The 17,492-nt window shown below is 39.9% G+C and overlaps 1 protein-coding gene across 2 annotated transcripts in view; it reads left to right on the plus strand.

The window, feature by feature from the left end:
• The window catches only part of STAP2 (signal transducing adaptor family member 2), a 1,003,160-nt gene that overhangs the window by 584,331 nt on the left and 401,337 nt on the right, over positions 1-17,492 (plus strand). For both annotated transcript variants that reach the window (XM_044090598.1, XM_044090599.1), the window contains one exon: positions 1,275-1,377. In XM_044090598.1, coding sequence (XP_043946533.1) covers positions 1,275-1,377 — 103 coding nt within the window. The remainder of the gene's footprint in view (positions 1-1,274; positions 1,378-17,492) is intronic.

The following is a 17,492-nucleotide window of genomic DNA, read 5'->3' on the forward strand; positions in this document are numbered from 1 at the left end:
TATATTTATTCAGTTTGGTGTCAGAGTGCATTTTGGGCTGATGGGGTTGTATTTATTCAGCTTGGTGTCAGAGATTATTTCAGGGTGATGGGGTTGTATTTATTCAGTTTGGTGTCAGGGTGCATTTTGGGCTGATGGGGCTGTATTTATTCAGCTTGGTGTCAGGGTGCATTTTGGGATGATGGCATTGTATTTATTCAGCTTGGCAGCAGGCTGCATTTTGGGTCGATGGGGTTTTATTTATTCAGTTTGGTGGCAGGGTGTGTATTATCTGATGAGCTGGTGACATTTATTCATCTAGTGGTAAGGTGCACATTGGACTGATAGGGTGGTTATATTTATTCAGTTAGTGGCAGGGTACATATGGGGGAGCAAATGTGTTATTCTCCTTTGCCTTAATTAACACTTCTTACTTTGTAGTTAGTTATTCCACCAATGAAATACGTTTGGTACACAAACAGATTGCAGTGCATTAATAATGTATGTAAAAATAGTATCAGCCTATTTTTGTTTGTTTGTCATCAAAGCATAATTGGGTCAGTCTGATGGTATGAAAGTTGTCTTTGTCTCTCTGCTGTTGATATAACCAGCTCTAGAAATAGCGTTGCTGTCACAAGTCCTACCAGGAAGAGGTGGGGCTGAGAAGTGTTTGACCTGCTTTTCTATTGCGGGGGGGGGGGGGTGGCTCCATCAGGCCTGGCCCATACAGACAACCTGGAACACTCTGGTCTGCTAGGCTCTCCACATCAGTAACCTTGATATTTTGCCACCTGAGATATATGCTGAAGACCATGTATGTATGTGACACCTGTCTGCATGCTAGAGTTCATGAGAGTTTTTTTTCCTTGTTTTATCTAGTTACTCTGTGGTTGACCAAGTAAATAAACTAAACACAAATGCCTTTTTATAGGGGTGACTCAAGATCACTACCTGATTAAACAGCATGCGTAGAGCCATGCATTCTTCAAGTGGAGAATGAGGGACTCAAACCCTGGACTATAGGATGAAGCTTATTACCAGCTTACAGCCTTAGAGCTCTGTCCTAAATTCCCAATTATGGCTAGGACTATATACCACAGTATGATATATCAGTCAATATTTCTGCTATCAGTTGACTCTCACCCTTACAGAAAATGGATGTGCAGTTGAACATAGATGATCCTTATGCCTGAGGTCAGCTGAGATAAAAATTAGATAAGAATATTAAACTAAAGCATGCATTATTGTGAAACATGGTTTCAAACTGAATAAGCTCTTTCTGCTCTTTACTTCAGGTATTTTGCAAGACACTGCAGGAGGTTGTGGAATACTTTGTTGTGAACACAAATGGAACGCTAGTGCCCCTCTTCATGGATACAGAATATGAAAATAATATCTGTAAGTTTTTACTAGCCTATCTATGCAGAACCCATTGAACTAAGACACCATTATCAGCTACTACATCTGGCATAATCTACTATTTTGTACCTCTTTAGCTATTTTCTTTCTTAATCTTTGCCTGAGTATGTCTACCAGTCCTTCTATTTATTTAACTAAAGCATTTAATAGTCCTAGAAGAGTTAGGATTTATCACAAGTTAGCCCAAGGCATTCTTGGAGGAGATGCACTCTCGGATATATCTAAAATATATGTAAGCTTACTGATGCATACCTAAGTTCATGCCTCTCAACCTGGAAACATCAAAAATCTGGACAAAGGCTAATGAAAAGTAGGTACAACTGGGCAAAAATCAGGACGCTGATGAGAAAGTTCACCCTAGGGATCACTGCAGTGGCTCAACTTGATAGAGGCACTGGGAACTAACGTTGGGTAGCACAATGCCAGGGTACTTCCACTGGCTAGGCTTGTAAAGGCTCCAGGGCCATTAGCCTAGTAGACACCTATGAACATAAAATGTACATACATAAATCATGTAGCAGCACCCACTACAGTAGAATTGTGGGATACCGACATGAAGTTTGAAGTCACTAAATAATAATAAACAATTGCAAAACACAAAAACGTCAAGCAGGAACAGTAGGATGAATCACTCCACAGTAAATAAATGCACCTATTCAGGCCAAATTCAATAAAACCAGTACTGGAGTTTATTGAAGAGAATAAAAGAAATGATAAGTGCTTTCATCCTGACCACTTCAGAACTTCATCAGATAATAAATTTAATCACACAGTCTATTTATATAGTACAATAAAAACTGTTTACAATTAATAAATAATTTTAACTGCCACATCCCCTTAAAGGAAGACATGTAAAAGACTGTGTTGTATATGTAACATATAAAATCTATATGAGATGGAATAAATAGATGGTAAAAAACTCTCATTGTGATATAAAAACATAAATAAAATGGTATTTAAAAATATATAAATAATGACTAAATAATTAATTAAAACAGTATTATCTTTCCAGGGCTTTTAATTTTAAAAGAGCTCTGATAGAAATGTGTCCATTTAAGCCTGGCCAACTAGATACATTAAGACGCAGTTGCCAGTAAAGCTCCCTCTTTTCTAGTAAAAGAGACCAGGCTCCACCTCGAGGGTCTGTAAAGATACCAGGCTCCACCTCGAGGTTCTGTAAAGAGACCAGGCTCCACCTCTAGGTTCTGTAAAGATACCAGGCTCCACCTTGAGGTTCTGTAAAGAGACCAGGCTCCACCTCGAGGGTCTGTAAAGATGCCAGGCTCCACCTCGAGGTTCTGTAAAGAGACCAGGCTCCACCTCTAGGTTCTGTAAAGATACCAGGCTCCACCTTGAGGTTCTGTAAAGAGACCAGGCTCCACCTCAAGGTTCTGTAAAGAGACCATGCTCCACCTCGAGGTTCTGTAAAGAGTCCAGGCTCCAACTCGAGGTTCTGTAACGAGACCAGGCTCCACCTCGAGGTTCTGTAAAGAGACCAGGCTCCAACTCGAGGTTCTGCAAAGAGACCATGCTCCACCTCGAGTTTCTGTAAAGAGACCAGGCTCCAACTCGAGGTTCTGTAATGAGACCAGGCTCCACCTTGTGGTTCTGTAAAGAGACAAGGCTCCACCACGAGGGTCTGTAAAGAGACCAGGCTCCACCTCGAGGTTCTGTAAAGAGACCAGGCTCCAACTCGAGGTTCTGTAACAAGACCAGGCTCCAACTCGAGGGTCTGTAAAGAGACCAGGTTCCACCTCGAGGTTCTGTAAAGAGACCAGGCTCCACCTTGAGGTTCCGTAAAGAGACCAGGCTCCACCTCAAGGGTCTGTAAAGAGACCAGGCTCCACCTCGAGGGTCTGTAGAGACCAGGCTCCACCTTGAGGTTCTGTAAAGAGACCAGGCTCCACCGCGAGGTTCTGTTTTAATATTATCAATGACAGTAAAATGGAAAGCGTGACTAGTATTTTCCATTATGTGCTTGCCGAGTGCATTTGTATCCTTTTTTGATTTTTATGTCACACAAATGCTTATAAATGCGTTTTTTTTTTTAATTTACGGTCCATTTTTCCAATATAAAAACAGCTACAAAAATCACATAGAGCACAATAAATAACCCTTTCAGATCCACAATTGTATTTTTGATGAAGTCTTACTTCCATGTTGTTTATCAGGAAAGTGCTGCCTCCCTTGATGTGTTTATAATAGTTGCACATGGCACACTTTTTCATGTGCCCAACATTATTACTTCCCTTTGGTTTCATCTCAAATATATTCTTTAGGTTTTTGCTCCTCTTAAATACTATGGCAGGATGTGAATCAATAAATGGTCTAATGGCTTTTTCATGATTTAGTATGGACCAATTATTTTCTAAGATTTTTCTTAATGTATAACTGTCATTAGTGTATATGGCAATGAAAGACATCTTATAGTCCCTTTTTACTTCTTGGTTCTCCACATTTAAGCATTGAGTGGAATTGTTAGTACTAATAATGCTGGTGACAATATCTGATAGTAAAGGACTAAAATGACCCCTCTCTCTTTTGTTTACTACTTCCAACATAATGTCTCTAGTAAATTTGTATGGATAGCTTCTCCTTGAAAACATAGATTTCAAGTTATCACATTTCCTGAGAAAATCATCCATAACTGAGACCATTTGGGCTGCCCTAACAAATTGCCCCTTTATAATGACTTTTTTATGTTTCAGTGGATGTGTACTTGAGTAAGGGAGTAGGGAGTTGAAGTAGGTTTCCTTTCTGTATATTTTTTAAACAAACTTATTGTCTGTATAATCTTTTATAAGATGCATATCTAGAAAGGGCAAGTGGTCCATACTATAATTATGTGTGGATTTCAAAAATGTAGTAGTCGAATCCATATAAGAAATTAAATCATTGATGTGTTCTGGGGGTCCGTCCTCCAGGAACAGAGTGTAACATTTTACATACTTGAACATCGGACTGTTGAACAAAAACATCTATTCCCATTGAGTGACAACAATATTAGCATATAGTCCCCCACAAGAAGAACCCATTGCCCCCCCCCCCTGTTGCAGATATATTTCACGGTTAAAGTAGATGAAGTTGTTTTTCAAAACAGGTTCAAGCAATTGTGTATATACTTGGACATTGTTGAATATGTAAACTTTATATTTGTAATTTTTTAAGCATCAATCAACAAAGGCAGATAGATAATAATGTGGAGGATGTATTACAGGATATTAAAAGTGTACTTGATTTGGTCAGAGTAATGAAACCTGACAAGAGAGGAGGTGTAGTCCATATGAATCAGGTTGATTACACCAACAAGATGTTAAACATCTTGAATGGGAAAGCATATGCAAAATCCTCCCTTAATGAATTGCACACAGCATACAATAGAATTAAGAATGAGTTACAGGATTTATTTATTGAGGGGTCATTACCATTGAAGAGTTAAACTATATTGCAGTGTCATACCCCAGGATGTCAGTGATGCTCGGGTTGCCCAAACTACATAAAAACCTCGAACAGCCACCCATGAGACCCATTGTGGATACAAAAGGTTCCATTACCCACCCATTCGCAAAACTCTTAGACATTAGACTAGAACTGGTATTCTCTGAAACCCGTATATGTAAAGACTCATAGAGTTTTTTACATCTTATTAACAATACTCCATTTAAAACTGGATATGTCCTTTTGACTATTGATATCAAAGATTTATATTCTGTTATTCCCCATAATACAGGCTTGGAATGGTTTTCGGAATACTTACATGAAAAAAGAGTTGAACACAACAGTGTCCAAGTATATACACAATTGCTTGAACTTGTTTTGAAAAACAACTTCTTCTACTTTAACTGTGAAATATATCTGCAACAGGAGGGGGGCAATGGGTTCTTCTTGTGGGGGACTATATGCTAATATTGTTGTCACTCAATGGGAAAAGAAGTTTTTGTTCAACAGTCCGATGTTCAAGTATGTAAAATGTTACACACGGTTCCTGGATTATATTTTTATTTTGTGGGATGGACCCCCAGAACACATCAATGATTTAATTTCTTATATGGATTCTACTACTACATTTTTGAAATTCACACATAGTATGGACCACTTGCCCTTTCTAGATGTGCTTCTTATAAAAGATTATACAGACAATAAGTTTGTTTCAAAAATATACAGAAAGGAAACCTTCTCCAACTCCCTACTCCATTACTCAAGTACACATCCACTGAAACAGAAAAAAGCCATTGTATAGGGGCAATTTGTTAGGGCAGCCCGAATGGTTTCAGTTATAGATGATTTTCCCAGGAAATGTGATAACTTGAAATCTATGTTTTCAAGGAGAAGCTATCCGTACAAATGTATTACAGACATTATGTTGGAAGTAGTAAACAAAAGAGAGAGGGGTCATTTTAGTCCTTTACTATCAGATATTGTCACCAGTATTATTAGTACCAACAATTCCACTCAGTGCTTAAATGTGGAGAACCAAGAAGTAAAAAGGGACTATAAGATGTCTTTCATTACCATGTACACTAATGACAGTTATACATTGAGAAAAATCTTAGAAAAGAATTGGTCCATACTAAATCATGAAAGGCCATTAGACCATTTATTGTTTCACATCCTGCCATAGTATTTAAGTCCACAGTGCCCCCACCAACACTCCCTGGTGCCCCCATCCTGGTCTACCTACAGCATACAGATTTCTGGAAAAATGCCCCTGCTAGAGCGGCACCCTAGGCGGCTGCTTAGTTGGCCTATGCCTAAAGCCGGCTATGCATGTTTGCTTGCTTTAAGGGTGGCATAGTAGTGCAGTGCCTGGAATTGCTGCCTCAATCCATTTGGTTCTTTTAATTTATTCATTGGGTGGGTGGCCTTGGTGGTGCAGTGGTTAGCGTTACCACCTCACAGCAAGAGGTTCTTCAGTTCGATCCTCAGCTGGGGTGTCTTCTGTGCGGAGTCTGCATGTCCTACCTGTGGTCGCGTGGGTTTCCTCTGGGTGCCTCGGTTTCTTCCTGCATCCCAAAGACATGCTGTAGGTGGATTGGACACTCTAAATTGGCTCTAGGTGTGTGTGTGTGTGTGTGTGTGTGTGTGTGTGTGTGCCTTCTGTGGAAGGTTGGGTGCCAGGCTGGCAACTCGACACCGTAAAACCCCACTGCCAATCATGAGCAGACAGGTGATCTGATGTGGCGACCCCTAACTGGGAAAAGCCGAAAGAAGAAGATCCTGCCATAGTACTTAAGAAGGGCAAAACCTAAAGAATATATTTGAGATGAAACCAAAGGGAAGTAATAATGTTGGGCACATGAAAAAGTGTGCCATGTGTAACTATTGTAAACACATCAAGGAAGGTAGCACTTTCCTGATAAACAACATTGAAGAAAGACTTCATCAAAATACAATTGTGGATCCGAAAGGATTATTTATTGTGCTCTATGTAATTGTTGTAGCTGTTTTTATTGGAAAAATGGACCATAAATTAAAAAAAAAACACATTTATGAGCATCTGTATGACATAAAATCAAAAAATGATACAAATGCACTCAGCAAGCAAATAATGGAAAATACTGGTAATTCTTTCTGTTTTACTGTCATTGATAATATTAAAACAGACCCTCGAGGTGGAGCCTGGTCTCTTTACAGAACCTCGAGGTGGAGCCTGGTCTCGTTACAGAACCTCGAGTTGGAGCCTGGTCTCTTTACAGAACCTCGAGGTGGAGCCTGGTCTCTTTACAGAACCTCGAGGTAGAGCCTGGTCTCTTTACAGAACCTCGAGGTGGAGCATGGTCTCTTTAAAGAACCTCGAGGTGGAGCCTGGTCTCTTTACAGAACCTCGAGGTAGAGCCTGGTCCCTTTACAGAACCTCGAGGTGGAGCCTGGTCCCTTTACAGAACCTCGAGGTGGAGCATGGTCTCTTTAAAGAACCTCGAGGTGGAGCCTGGTCTCTTTACAGAACCTCAAGGTGGAGCCTGGCCTCTTTTACTAGAAAAGAGGAAGCTTTACTGGCAACTGCGTCTTAATGCATCTAGTTGGCAGGCTTAAATGGACACATTTCTGTCAGCTCTCTTTTAAAATTAAAAGCCCTAGAAAGATGATACTGTTTTAATTAATTATTTATTCATTATTTATGTATTTTTAAATACCATTTTATTTTGTTTTTGTATCACAATGAAAGATTTTTACCATCTAGTTATTCCGTCTAATATAGATTTTATATGTTACATATACAACGCAGTCTTTTACATGTCTTTTCCTTTAAGTGGGTGTGTTGGTTAAAATAATTTATTAATTGTTAAATAGGTTTTTTTGTACTATATAAATAGGTTGTGTGATTAAATTTATTATCTGATGAAGTTCTGAAGTGATCAGGATGAAAGCGCTTATTTGTTTTATTCTCTTCAATAAAATGCAGTATTAGTTTTATTGAATTCGGCCTGAATATGTGCATTTATTTAATGTGGAATGGGTCATCCTACCATTCCTGCTTGGCATTCTTATGTTTTACAACAGTTTTTTCTTTTTGTCTTTTTTTAATAATAAACAATGGCAGACAGCTGAGCTTCAGTCTTCTGGCACAGGCTCTTGCCTCTACCATAGTGACTTTTTAGGCAAAGTCATGAGCACAAAACTACCAACATGAAAAATTCTTCTAAACAAAATTTAAAGGTCATGCTGTTAAATGCTAGGAGTCTTAGCATGAAACTGCACTCATTGCAAAAATTCCTTGCCCTGGGGGATGCTGACATTTGTACAGTCACTGAAACCTGGTTCAAAGTGTGGAGAGCAGTCCAGCCTTACCTGGTTACTCATCCTACCATACTTTCAAACCCCAAATGGGGGGCTACAAAGCCAAAGGAAGTGGAGGTTTCAATATTTATCAAAGACAAACACAGCTCCAGGCTGGTCAAATGGTATGATGCACAGGAGACACTCAAAGTGCAGTTAGCTGTTGACAAAACACCTATTCAAATCATAGTTAGCTACAGACCTCCAACCCTGACTCAGGACGCCCCTCCACTTATCTGGACTTACTTGAATCCATCAAGATTCAACCCTCTACTCAGATCCTGGGTGACTTTAACAACCCAACCATAGAGCAGAAGACCTGTTCTAGCCCAGACATGAATGCCCAGAGATTCCACAATTTTATCAATGCCAGTGCATTGGATCAGCTAGTTGACACCCCTACGAGAGGTGAAAATATCCTGGACCTGGTACTAACCAACATGAATAGCCACTGTAGCACCACTACAGTATCATCCTCCTTGGTAAGATCCGACCATAAAGTGATCACTTTTGAAGACAGCATCTCCCCTAGCCCCCCCCCCCCCCCGTCAGGGTCAAACAAAAAAAACTTTCCAAACCTGACTACAATCTCTTGAGAGCAGGTATAAGCAGCTTCACATCAACTATCTCTTCAGTTGAACTAGCCTACACCAAAAAACTATATAGGTTCATAGGCTCATAGGCTGGTACTAGGCTATCAGTCCTAGGGCCTATACAAGCCTAGCCATAACAATTCCCTGGATATTTCTTCCTACAATATTTACTCCTCTGGACCCCTATCTAGCAGGGTGACTGACATGATCCCCGGGATGAATTTCCTATCTCCCATCCAATCGTCAAGGTTCCTTTTGAAGAGGGCCAAGGAGGAGGTACTCTGCTTGACATGTATGGGCAGTCTATTTCAGAGTCTGGGGAGTCTCTGAGTCAGGAACCTATCCCTCCAGCATGTTTTGTTCATTGTGATGACAAGGTTTAGATCCCTGGAGCGAGTGTCTCTGAGCACATAGCTGTATGGACTCAGCAATACGTGAGAGGACCAAATCATCTTCCTCAAGGAAGAGTAAACCCTGTCTGGAGGACAGCAGCAATAAACAAACCCTATAATAAAAGGAAATAATTGCTGTCCAGGACCAAGAAGGAGCAGGTGTCAAGTTGGAAGCAGTCTCTCCTTTGTCTGAACAAACAAAGTCACTGGTGAAATCCTTTAAGGCTAATTTTGAGTCCAAATTGGCCACATCCACTAAGGACAATCACAATGCCTTCTTTACTTACATTTGCAATCTCAAAGGTAACACCCAAATCTGCTCTGAACTGGTGGTCAATAACACGACATACACAAATGCCGTAGATATAGCCAACCTGATGACAGGTTCAGTGATAATTTCACCCCCCTGTCCCCCACATCAGTAAACCAGGGCATCCCCAGCACCTGCCCCCCTCCCCTCATCACCAGGGAGCAGGTCTTGAGTGCCCTCTCAAAGGCAAAAAATACAGTGTCCATAGGACCCGACAACATACCTGGCTGTATCCTACATGAACTCAAGCATGAGCTCTCAGCTCCATGAGGCACCCTATTCAACCAAAGCCTGAGCACTGGATTTGTCTCAGCCAAGTGGAGGACAGCCACTGTCATCCCTCTACACAAAGGAGGAGCGTCCACTGACCCAGGCAATTATAGGCCCATCAGCCTAACTAGCCTGATCTGCAAGGCCATGGAACACATTATCATGGACCTTATAAACAAGGACATTGGCAACCTCCAAATGCTTGACCCCACCCAGTTTGGCTTTGTCAAAGGGAGATCATGCCTGTTAAACTTGGTCGACTTCTTCAAAACAGTCACCAAAGCCATGGATGAGGGGAATACTGTGCAGACGGCCTACCTTGACTTAGCCAAACCCTTCGACACTATTCCCCACTCAAGCATAATAGATAAACTCTACCAGCTAGGCATCAACCCGTATATTATCAGATGGGTAGCTAACTGGCTCACTGATAGAGCTCACTCAGTCAAAATAGGGAAAGCCACCTCTAGTAGTAGACCTGTAATGAGCAGTGTACCCCAAGTATTGGTCTCAGGGCCTCTACTGTTTGGGATGTACTTTTCTGTGGTGCAAGCCAGAAAACCAGTATTCTGTGGCTGACCAAGTTTGCAGATGACTGCAAGCTGGGTGCTGTCTTAAATTCCCCTAGTAATGTGAACATCCTCCAAGAGGGCCTTAACCAAACTAATGACTGCTGCCAGAAGCATGGCCTCAAACTGAATGCCAAGAAATGCATGATTTTCTCCTTTGGGGAAAATGGCATTGCCACTTAATAACAATGTACTAAGCATGCAATCAGTCATGAGGGACTTGGGCACTCAGGTTGATAGCAACCTGACTTTTGACCACCATGTTGCCTCTGTTGTATGGAAGGCTTTCTACATGGCCCACCTCATAAGTAAGGGTATTTCATTTAGGTACAAGGAGATCATAACATCCCTGTACTCTTCCGTTATCAGACTGATTATTGAGTACAATGCTGCCTTCTGCATGTACCTTATCAAGCACATGCAGCTGTTGGAGAGGCCACAGAGGTTTCTGACCAGGAAAATCCAGGGTCTCAAACATCTATTCTATACAGATAGGCTAAAATCCGTGTCCCTCTACTCAGTCTCATACAGACTGCTCAGAGGTGACCTGTGTCTGGCATACAAGGCCATCTCAGACCCAGCCTCGATGGAGTTGCTGCATATCTAAGTCAATCTCCACTCATGCAATCCACATGCAAGGTCTCAACCTGGTCTGTGACATTAATAGAACTTGTTGGCAGGATAGATTTGTGTCCCAAAGACTCCCCCCATCTGTGGAAAAGACTCCCTCTCCATGTCAAGCAGAGTACCTGTCTAGCCCTATATAAGAGGAACCTGGATGACTTGGTTGGAAACAGAAAATACACCCCTGGGATCCCATCTGTGTCCCTGCTGGACAGGGGAAACAAGTGCTGATTTTGCAGGAACATGTGCAGAATTCTTGGTTAGGTTTATAAGAGCCTCCAGGCCAATAGCCTAGTATCATCTTATGACCCTCTGAATATCAGATTTGATATCTCTCAGAAAATACACAATACAAAACCTGTTATTCTAGCAACTATCTGAGTTTACAGGATTAATATTTAAAATTTGTCCCTATTTTTGGGCCTTTATCCAGATTTCTTGCTCTGACAGATTGAAAGATATGCACTCTACAAAGAAGTCAACAACTTTGTGGTGCTGTTCTTCTAAATACACAGTTATCATCTGCGTCCAGCTACAGATCATACTAAGCAGCATCCACCATTCAACACACTTCATCCCCCTTCAAAAAACTGCTGAGTTTGGCTAATTGAAACTGTCACACCATACAGTGGATAGCCTGCTGGCTCACTTTTTATTTGTTACAGTGACCATCTACATAAGTTTCACAGCTGGACCTCTGTCTGCTAACTTCAGTAGTCAGCAAAAAGACTGCAACAGTGCAAATGGAAATACAACACATTATGAGGAGGCCTGCAGCCTTCCTATTTAGAAGACCAGGGTCATTCATGAAAAACAGTACTGGCTTAAACACATACAAAATGAAAACAAGTTGGTTGTGGAGTACAACAAAGATTAGTACTTGGCAAAAAATGAGCATAAAAACCTCTTGTTTAATGGACAAGTTTCAGATTTTAGCATGAACTATGATTTGGAAATAACTACATGTGCTGGCCTGAAACTTAGTTTTTCAAGTAAATAATTTAAACAATTTCCACTCAGATTTATCAGCTTTACTTATTCTAAAACTAAGCCTTCTCTCAACAGTATTGTTTATTGTTAGGCTACTGAAGATTAGGTAAATTCTGGTTAATAAGATGGAGCAAAAGGCTCCAGACAGGAGAACGACAGCTTGCTACTGGATGACTGCAACTGCAAGTCATGCTGACAGCAAAACCATGTTTTTTTTTTTTTACTATTAACTACCGTTAAGAAAATGAGTAAACGTCCTTCCACAGGAATTAAATAAACACACCGCCTTTAAAATTTCACTCAGAGCCAACTGTGCCAATGCACTTTCTTTTTAAAGCACCTTATTTACAAAATGACCTGTTGAGCTGCAATTATTTTAAATGCATTTTGTGAAAGTTGTGCAATATTATCCAGTTACAATGTACTATAGAGGTTATATTACTTGCGGAAGAAAAGTGTATCATCTACAGTAAAAAAATTACATTTATTCCATCTTAATTACAGTTCAGTAAGGCAAGAAAGAAATAGTTTCCATGTTTTCATTTTCTTCAAGCAATAATGATGTTTGTCAAAGATTTATTTTATTTAGTACCTGACACAGAGGGCAGAGCACTATTTTTTGATACGAGCCTTTTGTTTTCAAGTTCACATAACTGTAGCAAAACACATAAAACAACAACCCCATTATTACTTTAAGTTGTCCCATGGTGTTCTAGTCTACTTACTTTAGTTTACAGTTTCATCATGATTAACAAATGCATTCTGCAGCACTTATTTTTCATTTCACCGTCACATTGGTATGTTTTTGCCATCAAAACTAATGTCTACAGTTCCCCATCCAAGTCAAACACTTCTGTGTTACAGCTCTCAAATGGTTCAACCATCATGTGAGCTTTTTGCTGCCTTAGGTTCCCTACTGCGCAGTAGAGCTGCAGACGTGGAGTGGAAGGGTATTTGGGTGGATAACTGAGAACAGATTCAGACTTCTTCATTTCATTCACAAAAAGCAAGCTAACTCAAATCTTGTTATTCTAGTCACTTTCTTTTTTCATCCCTGTTTTTGATGCTTTGCCCCCACCCCATAATTGTTACCAGCAAATTTGGATAAATATTAATTATCCCTAATTGCATAGGATGCTTCATACAAACCCACTTTAGCCTGCATGGAATACAACACATCTTTTAAACCAATAAACAAGGCCAAAGGTACTACTGATATTCTATTAATACTGAGTGAAACTGTGAATCTAATTATGGTCTGTACAGATGAATGCTGTTACCTTTCACATATTTGGTTTGCTGGTTGTTTCTTGTATTATACAACCTTGACCGTCACTGACTTGCTACAAATGATTTTTGAGTAGTTGTGGATTTAATGGTCTTTAAGTGATGGTCCAGATATTAACCAGTTAAGTACCGGAATAATTAGCGTAATATTATTTTATGATATTTATACATTCATTTTGCTTTTACAGGCGTGGAAAGATGAATGTCCCTGTTTTAGGTGCTCTTTCAGCCTCTAGACTCTTCCTGTTTTTATATCATGATTTTATTTTAGAATTGTTTTGGAATGTGTTTATTTTTATAAGGGTATGTTTACTGTCCTAATCTTTTTGACTGTGTTCCTTAAGGATGCATTCCACATTGATCATTTTTTGTAATAATTTCAGATAGATTCACCTTTTGAAAGTGTAATGTTGTTGAGTGACGTGAAGTCAGAATGCGGAAATGTGGCCTGGCAGAGCGAGAAACATTGTTAAATATTTTCTGCTTTATAAATAAAATGAACTTTAATAGACTGCAAATTGTATTGGATTTTATCGTCTTTTATTGATGCTTAGTATCTACCTACCTTAACGTTTCTAAAATATACAGGTTTAAAAGACAGTATATCTCATGTAGGAGTATTTTTCCTGTCTTGAAGTGTCTTGTGTGACAGCCCTGTGAACTGATTCTTGTAACTGCAAACTCTACATAAAAAAATCAGGAATTGAAGCGGCCACTCAGGAATTCGTGGCACCTCACTATTTTGACCTCAAAACCAGGAAATACCGAGAAATTTGGTACGGTTGAGAGGTATGCGGAGTACACCAGATATAAAACTAAGGAACACCTCAACATACATAGGAGTGATGTAAAAGATGTTTCACTGATTTAGTTTGGCTGTCCACCAAACCTGATGCTCTAGAACATACTGGCTAAATTGTTTGGTTGTGAAACTGTAAAAAGGGAGAATGATTTATATCACTTACCAAGTCTACACTTGTATACTCTGTGTTCCCAAGTCTACACGAAAAGGTACTTAAGTGTTCCAATACAACTTTGCAGATTAAAATGCAATTTACTTGCCTCCCTCTTACTCCCTGTATGATAATGGAATCATCTGGTCTCATTTTCTTCACTAAGCTTTACATCAATCATTCTGTGACATGAAGGTACTAACATCTGATAGTGAAGGATCCCAGATACATATGTATTCTTTTTCTGGCTGGCCAAGTTGTACATGTAGCCTGATACTGACTGGTTCTGAGCGCATGTGTAACCTGATACAGACTGGTCTCAGATGTATGTGTAGGGAGCAGCACATTAACAGATCCTGTATGCTAACCGGGAGACAGCCCCTAAACATACCTCTCAACTTTTTAGTGCAAGAAATCTGGACAAAGTCTAAAATAATGGGGTGGGGCTCAAACGCCCCCATATAGGGACACATTTTAAGTATTTCATTTAAAAAAATTAGAACGTTTCTATAATAACATGATTTGTGTTAGCATGTATTTTTGAAGGATATGAAGTTTGAAACTCAAATGTAGGTTGTTATTTAATGATTTCAGTCCTCAGTGATTTGCCAGAAAACCACAAATTTTATGAGAGACAGGGTAAAAGTCTGGACATTCTGCGAAAATCTGGACAGTTGATTTTTCTAAAATCAAGAATCACCTCAGTAGAGCACTGTATAATGTCCACTGTCAGCAAATTGCCCTAATACCTAGTGGGTGGGTGGTGCTCTCTACTCTCCCTCATCACACAGGGGTCTGCTCTTGCCCCCTATCTGTACAGACTTTTACTAAGTGTTTTAGAGCAGTATATCAACTGCATCATACTTAATTGACTGTCCATTGCTACTTCCAACCAACAGCACAACCTGAGACAAATGTATACTTAATATGGAGATGAAACTTTCCTGTCAGACTGTTGTGAATGTGAGGTACTTGACCCACAACAATAAACCAGGTACTGCACACCATCACCACATCTATTACCTGTGCTGAGGCAATTCAAAAGAACTTCGAGAGTCTACACCAGAAAATGTCATCCTTGAGCATTAGTAGATTCTATTCCTGCATCCACAATCACAATACCTGCATACAGATTTCATTCTAGTCACTATGGAAATAACCAGCCCATAAAGCCATCAATGTCTGTTAATACTTAGAGAAATGTCCTAAGAGTCTTTAGTGATTTTATTGTGCAACTCACTGTCTCCACAGCAAAGTTTTCACATACTGGCAAAAACATTTCCTGTGCTAATAGAGTTGTTTTTGGTAGTGTTTACTAAAAGGAAATTCCAACGTAGCAAATTCAGATCCAGATGTCATCATAAGGGTGCTACTTAATGCTCGAAGACTAAAATGAAAGAACCTGAGGCACTGTTGAAATTCAGATAACATGTCTTATCTGTTTAGTTACAAAAACATGGTTCACTGCAGTAGAAGCACTGTGTGTGTACCAGGGTTCATGGCCTACCATGTTGTCAAATCCACGGAGAGCTGTACAGTGCATTTGTTTTCATCAGAAAACCCATCACTTCATGGCAGTTTGCCCACAATCCTTACCCGGATCTCCTAGAGATCCAAATGACACTCAGTAAAACTATTGCATTATATCTCTTTCTACAGATCACAATCAGTATCCTCAGAAGACTATAATAACTACTTCACTACATTTGAGAGTGTACTTTCTAACTTAAAGTGATCATGTGAGAATACTTTAATTATTCAGCTATTGATCAGCTGACGGAGGCAAATTTCTTGGAATTCCAAACCCATGGATCTGGTTATAAAGGCAGTCTCCTTCACCATGGACTTCTTTTAACACACCAATATTTCTACAGACAAATAATAAATATACTCAATTTCTTGGATGTCATTAATGGAAATATGATGAGACAAATATTTAAACTCCTTACTATGCCTAACAACCTGCAGACATTGAAAATAAGAACAAAGACCCTTGAAAAGGACTTTGGACATCTAATTGGCATAAAATGTGAAAAGCAAATAGCACATGACTGTTTCAACTTCCATTACGAATGTGGCATATTACTCAGAAATACATTTAAAAATACTGAGAAAAACAAAGGAAAAATATAAGCATATTATCAAAGAGGGAGTGTAAAATCTGTAGACTTTAATCAGCTGTCTTACACAGGTATACCATACTGTGTGTGTTCTGTAAGCTGGCTGCCCTCTTTTTAAATTATTGGTACCGTTAGCATGTTGGTCATGCAGTCTATTTTTCTGTTTACTAGACAGCTTCAAAAATCTTGAGATGAGCATCAATACAACTTTGTTAAAGTTTGACCACAAATCAGTCTTTCCTTTAGGTCTCTTGGTACACCCCCCAACATAATGTGTTCATCATAAGGTGCTTTTCCAAGACTGGCCTACTACAGCTCTCAAATGACGCAGGAAAATGTATTGGAATTCCAAACCCATGGATCTGGTTATAAAGGCAGTCTCCTTCACCATGGACTTCTATTAACACACCAATATTTCTACAGACAAATCCAAGCTCATAGGTTCATAGGTAGGTACTAGGCTATCAGCACTAGGGCCTATACAAGCCTAGCCATAATTATTCCCTGGCTATTGCTTCCCACAAATATTTACTTTCCTGCTGGACCCCTGTCTAGCAGGGCTACTGATGTGATCCCCGGGGTGAATTTCTTATCTCCCATCCAATCGTCAAGGTTCCTCTTGAAGAGGACCATTGAGGCCTGAGGCCTGACATGTATGGGCAGCCTATTCCAGAGTATGGAGAGTCTCTGGGTCAGGAACCTATCCCTCCAGCATGTTCTGTTCATTGTGATGACAAGGTTAAGATCCCTGGCTTGGAGGGATTGGGATTTCTGTAAGTGTAACATGTCCAGCAACTCTGGGTTTGACATGGCCTTGTATGTTAGGCAGAGATTGCCTCTGAGTAGGTGATATGTGACAGAGTATAGCTGGAGTTTCTTTAGATGGTCAACATAAGGCATCTGCTTTAGGCCTGTGATTCTTTTTGTGAGGTATTTCTGTGGCCTTTCTAGTTGTTGCAGATGTCTTGTGAGGTACATACCAAACGGGTCATTGTATTCTATAATGGGTCTAATGAGGGATGAGTACAGAGGGACAATGACCTTTTTCTGGATGAAAAGCCCTTAGTGATGGTGTGCCATGTAGAAGGATTTTCTAACTGTTGTGGCTATGTGGTTATCAAAGGTGAGACCACTGTCCACCTGTGTCCCTAGGTCTCTTATCACACTTTTGGTGTTTAGTGTACTGCCACTTATGTGGTAGTTCACAGG

The sequence above is a fragment of the Protopterus annectens genome, chromosome 13.part0 (assembly GCF_019279795.1).
Source record: "Protopterus annectens isolate FY-2018-M chromosome 13.part0, PAN1.0, whole genome shotgun sequence".
NCBI classification, from domain to species: Eukaryota; Metazoa; Chordata; order Ceratodontiformes; family Protopteridae; genus Protopterus; species Protopterus annectens.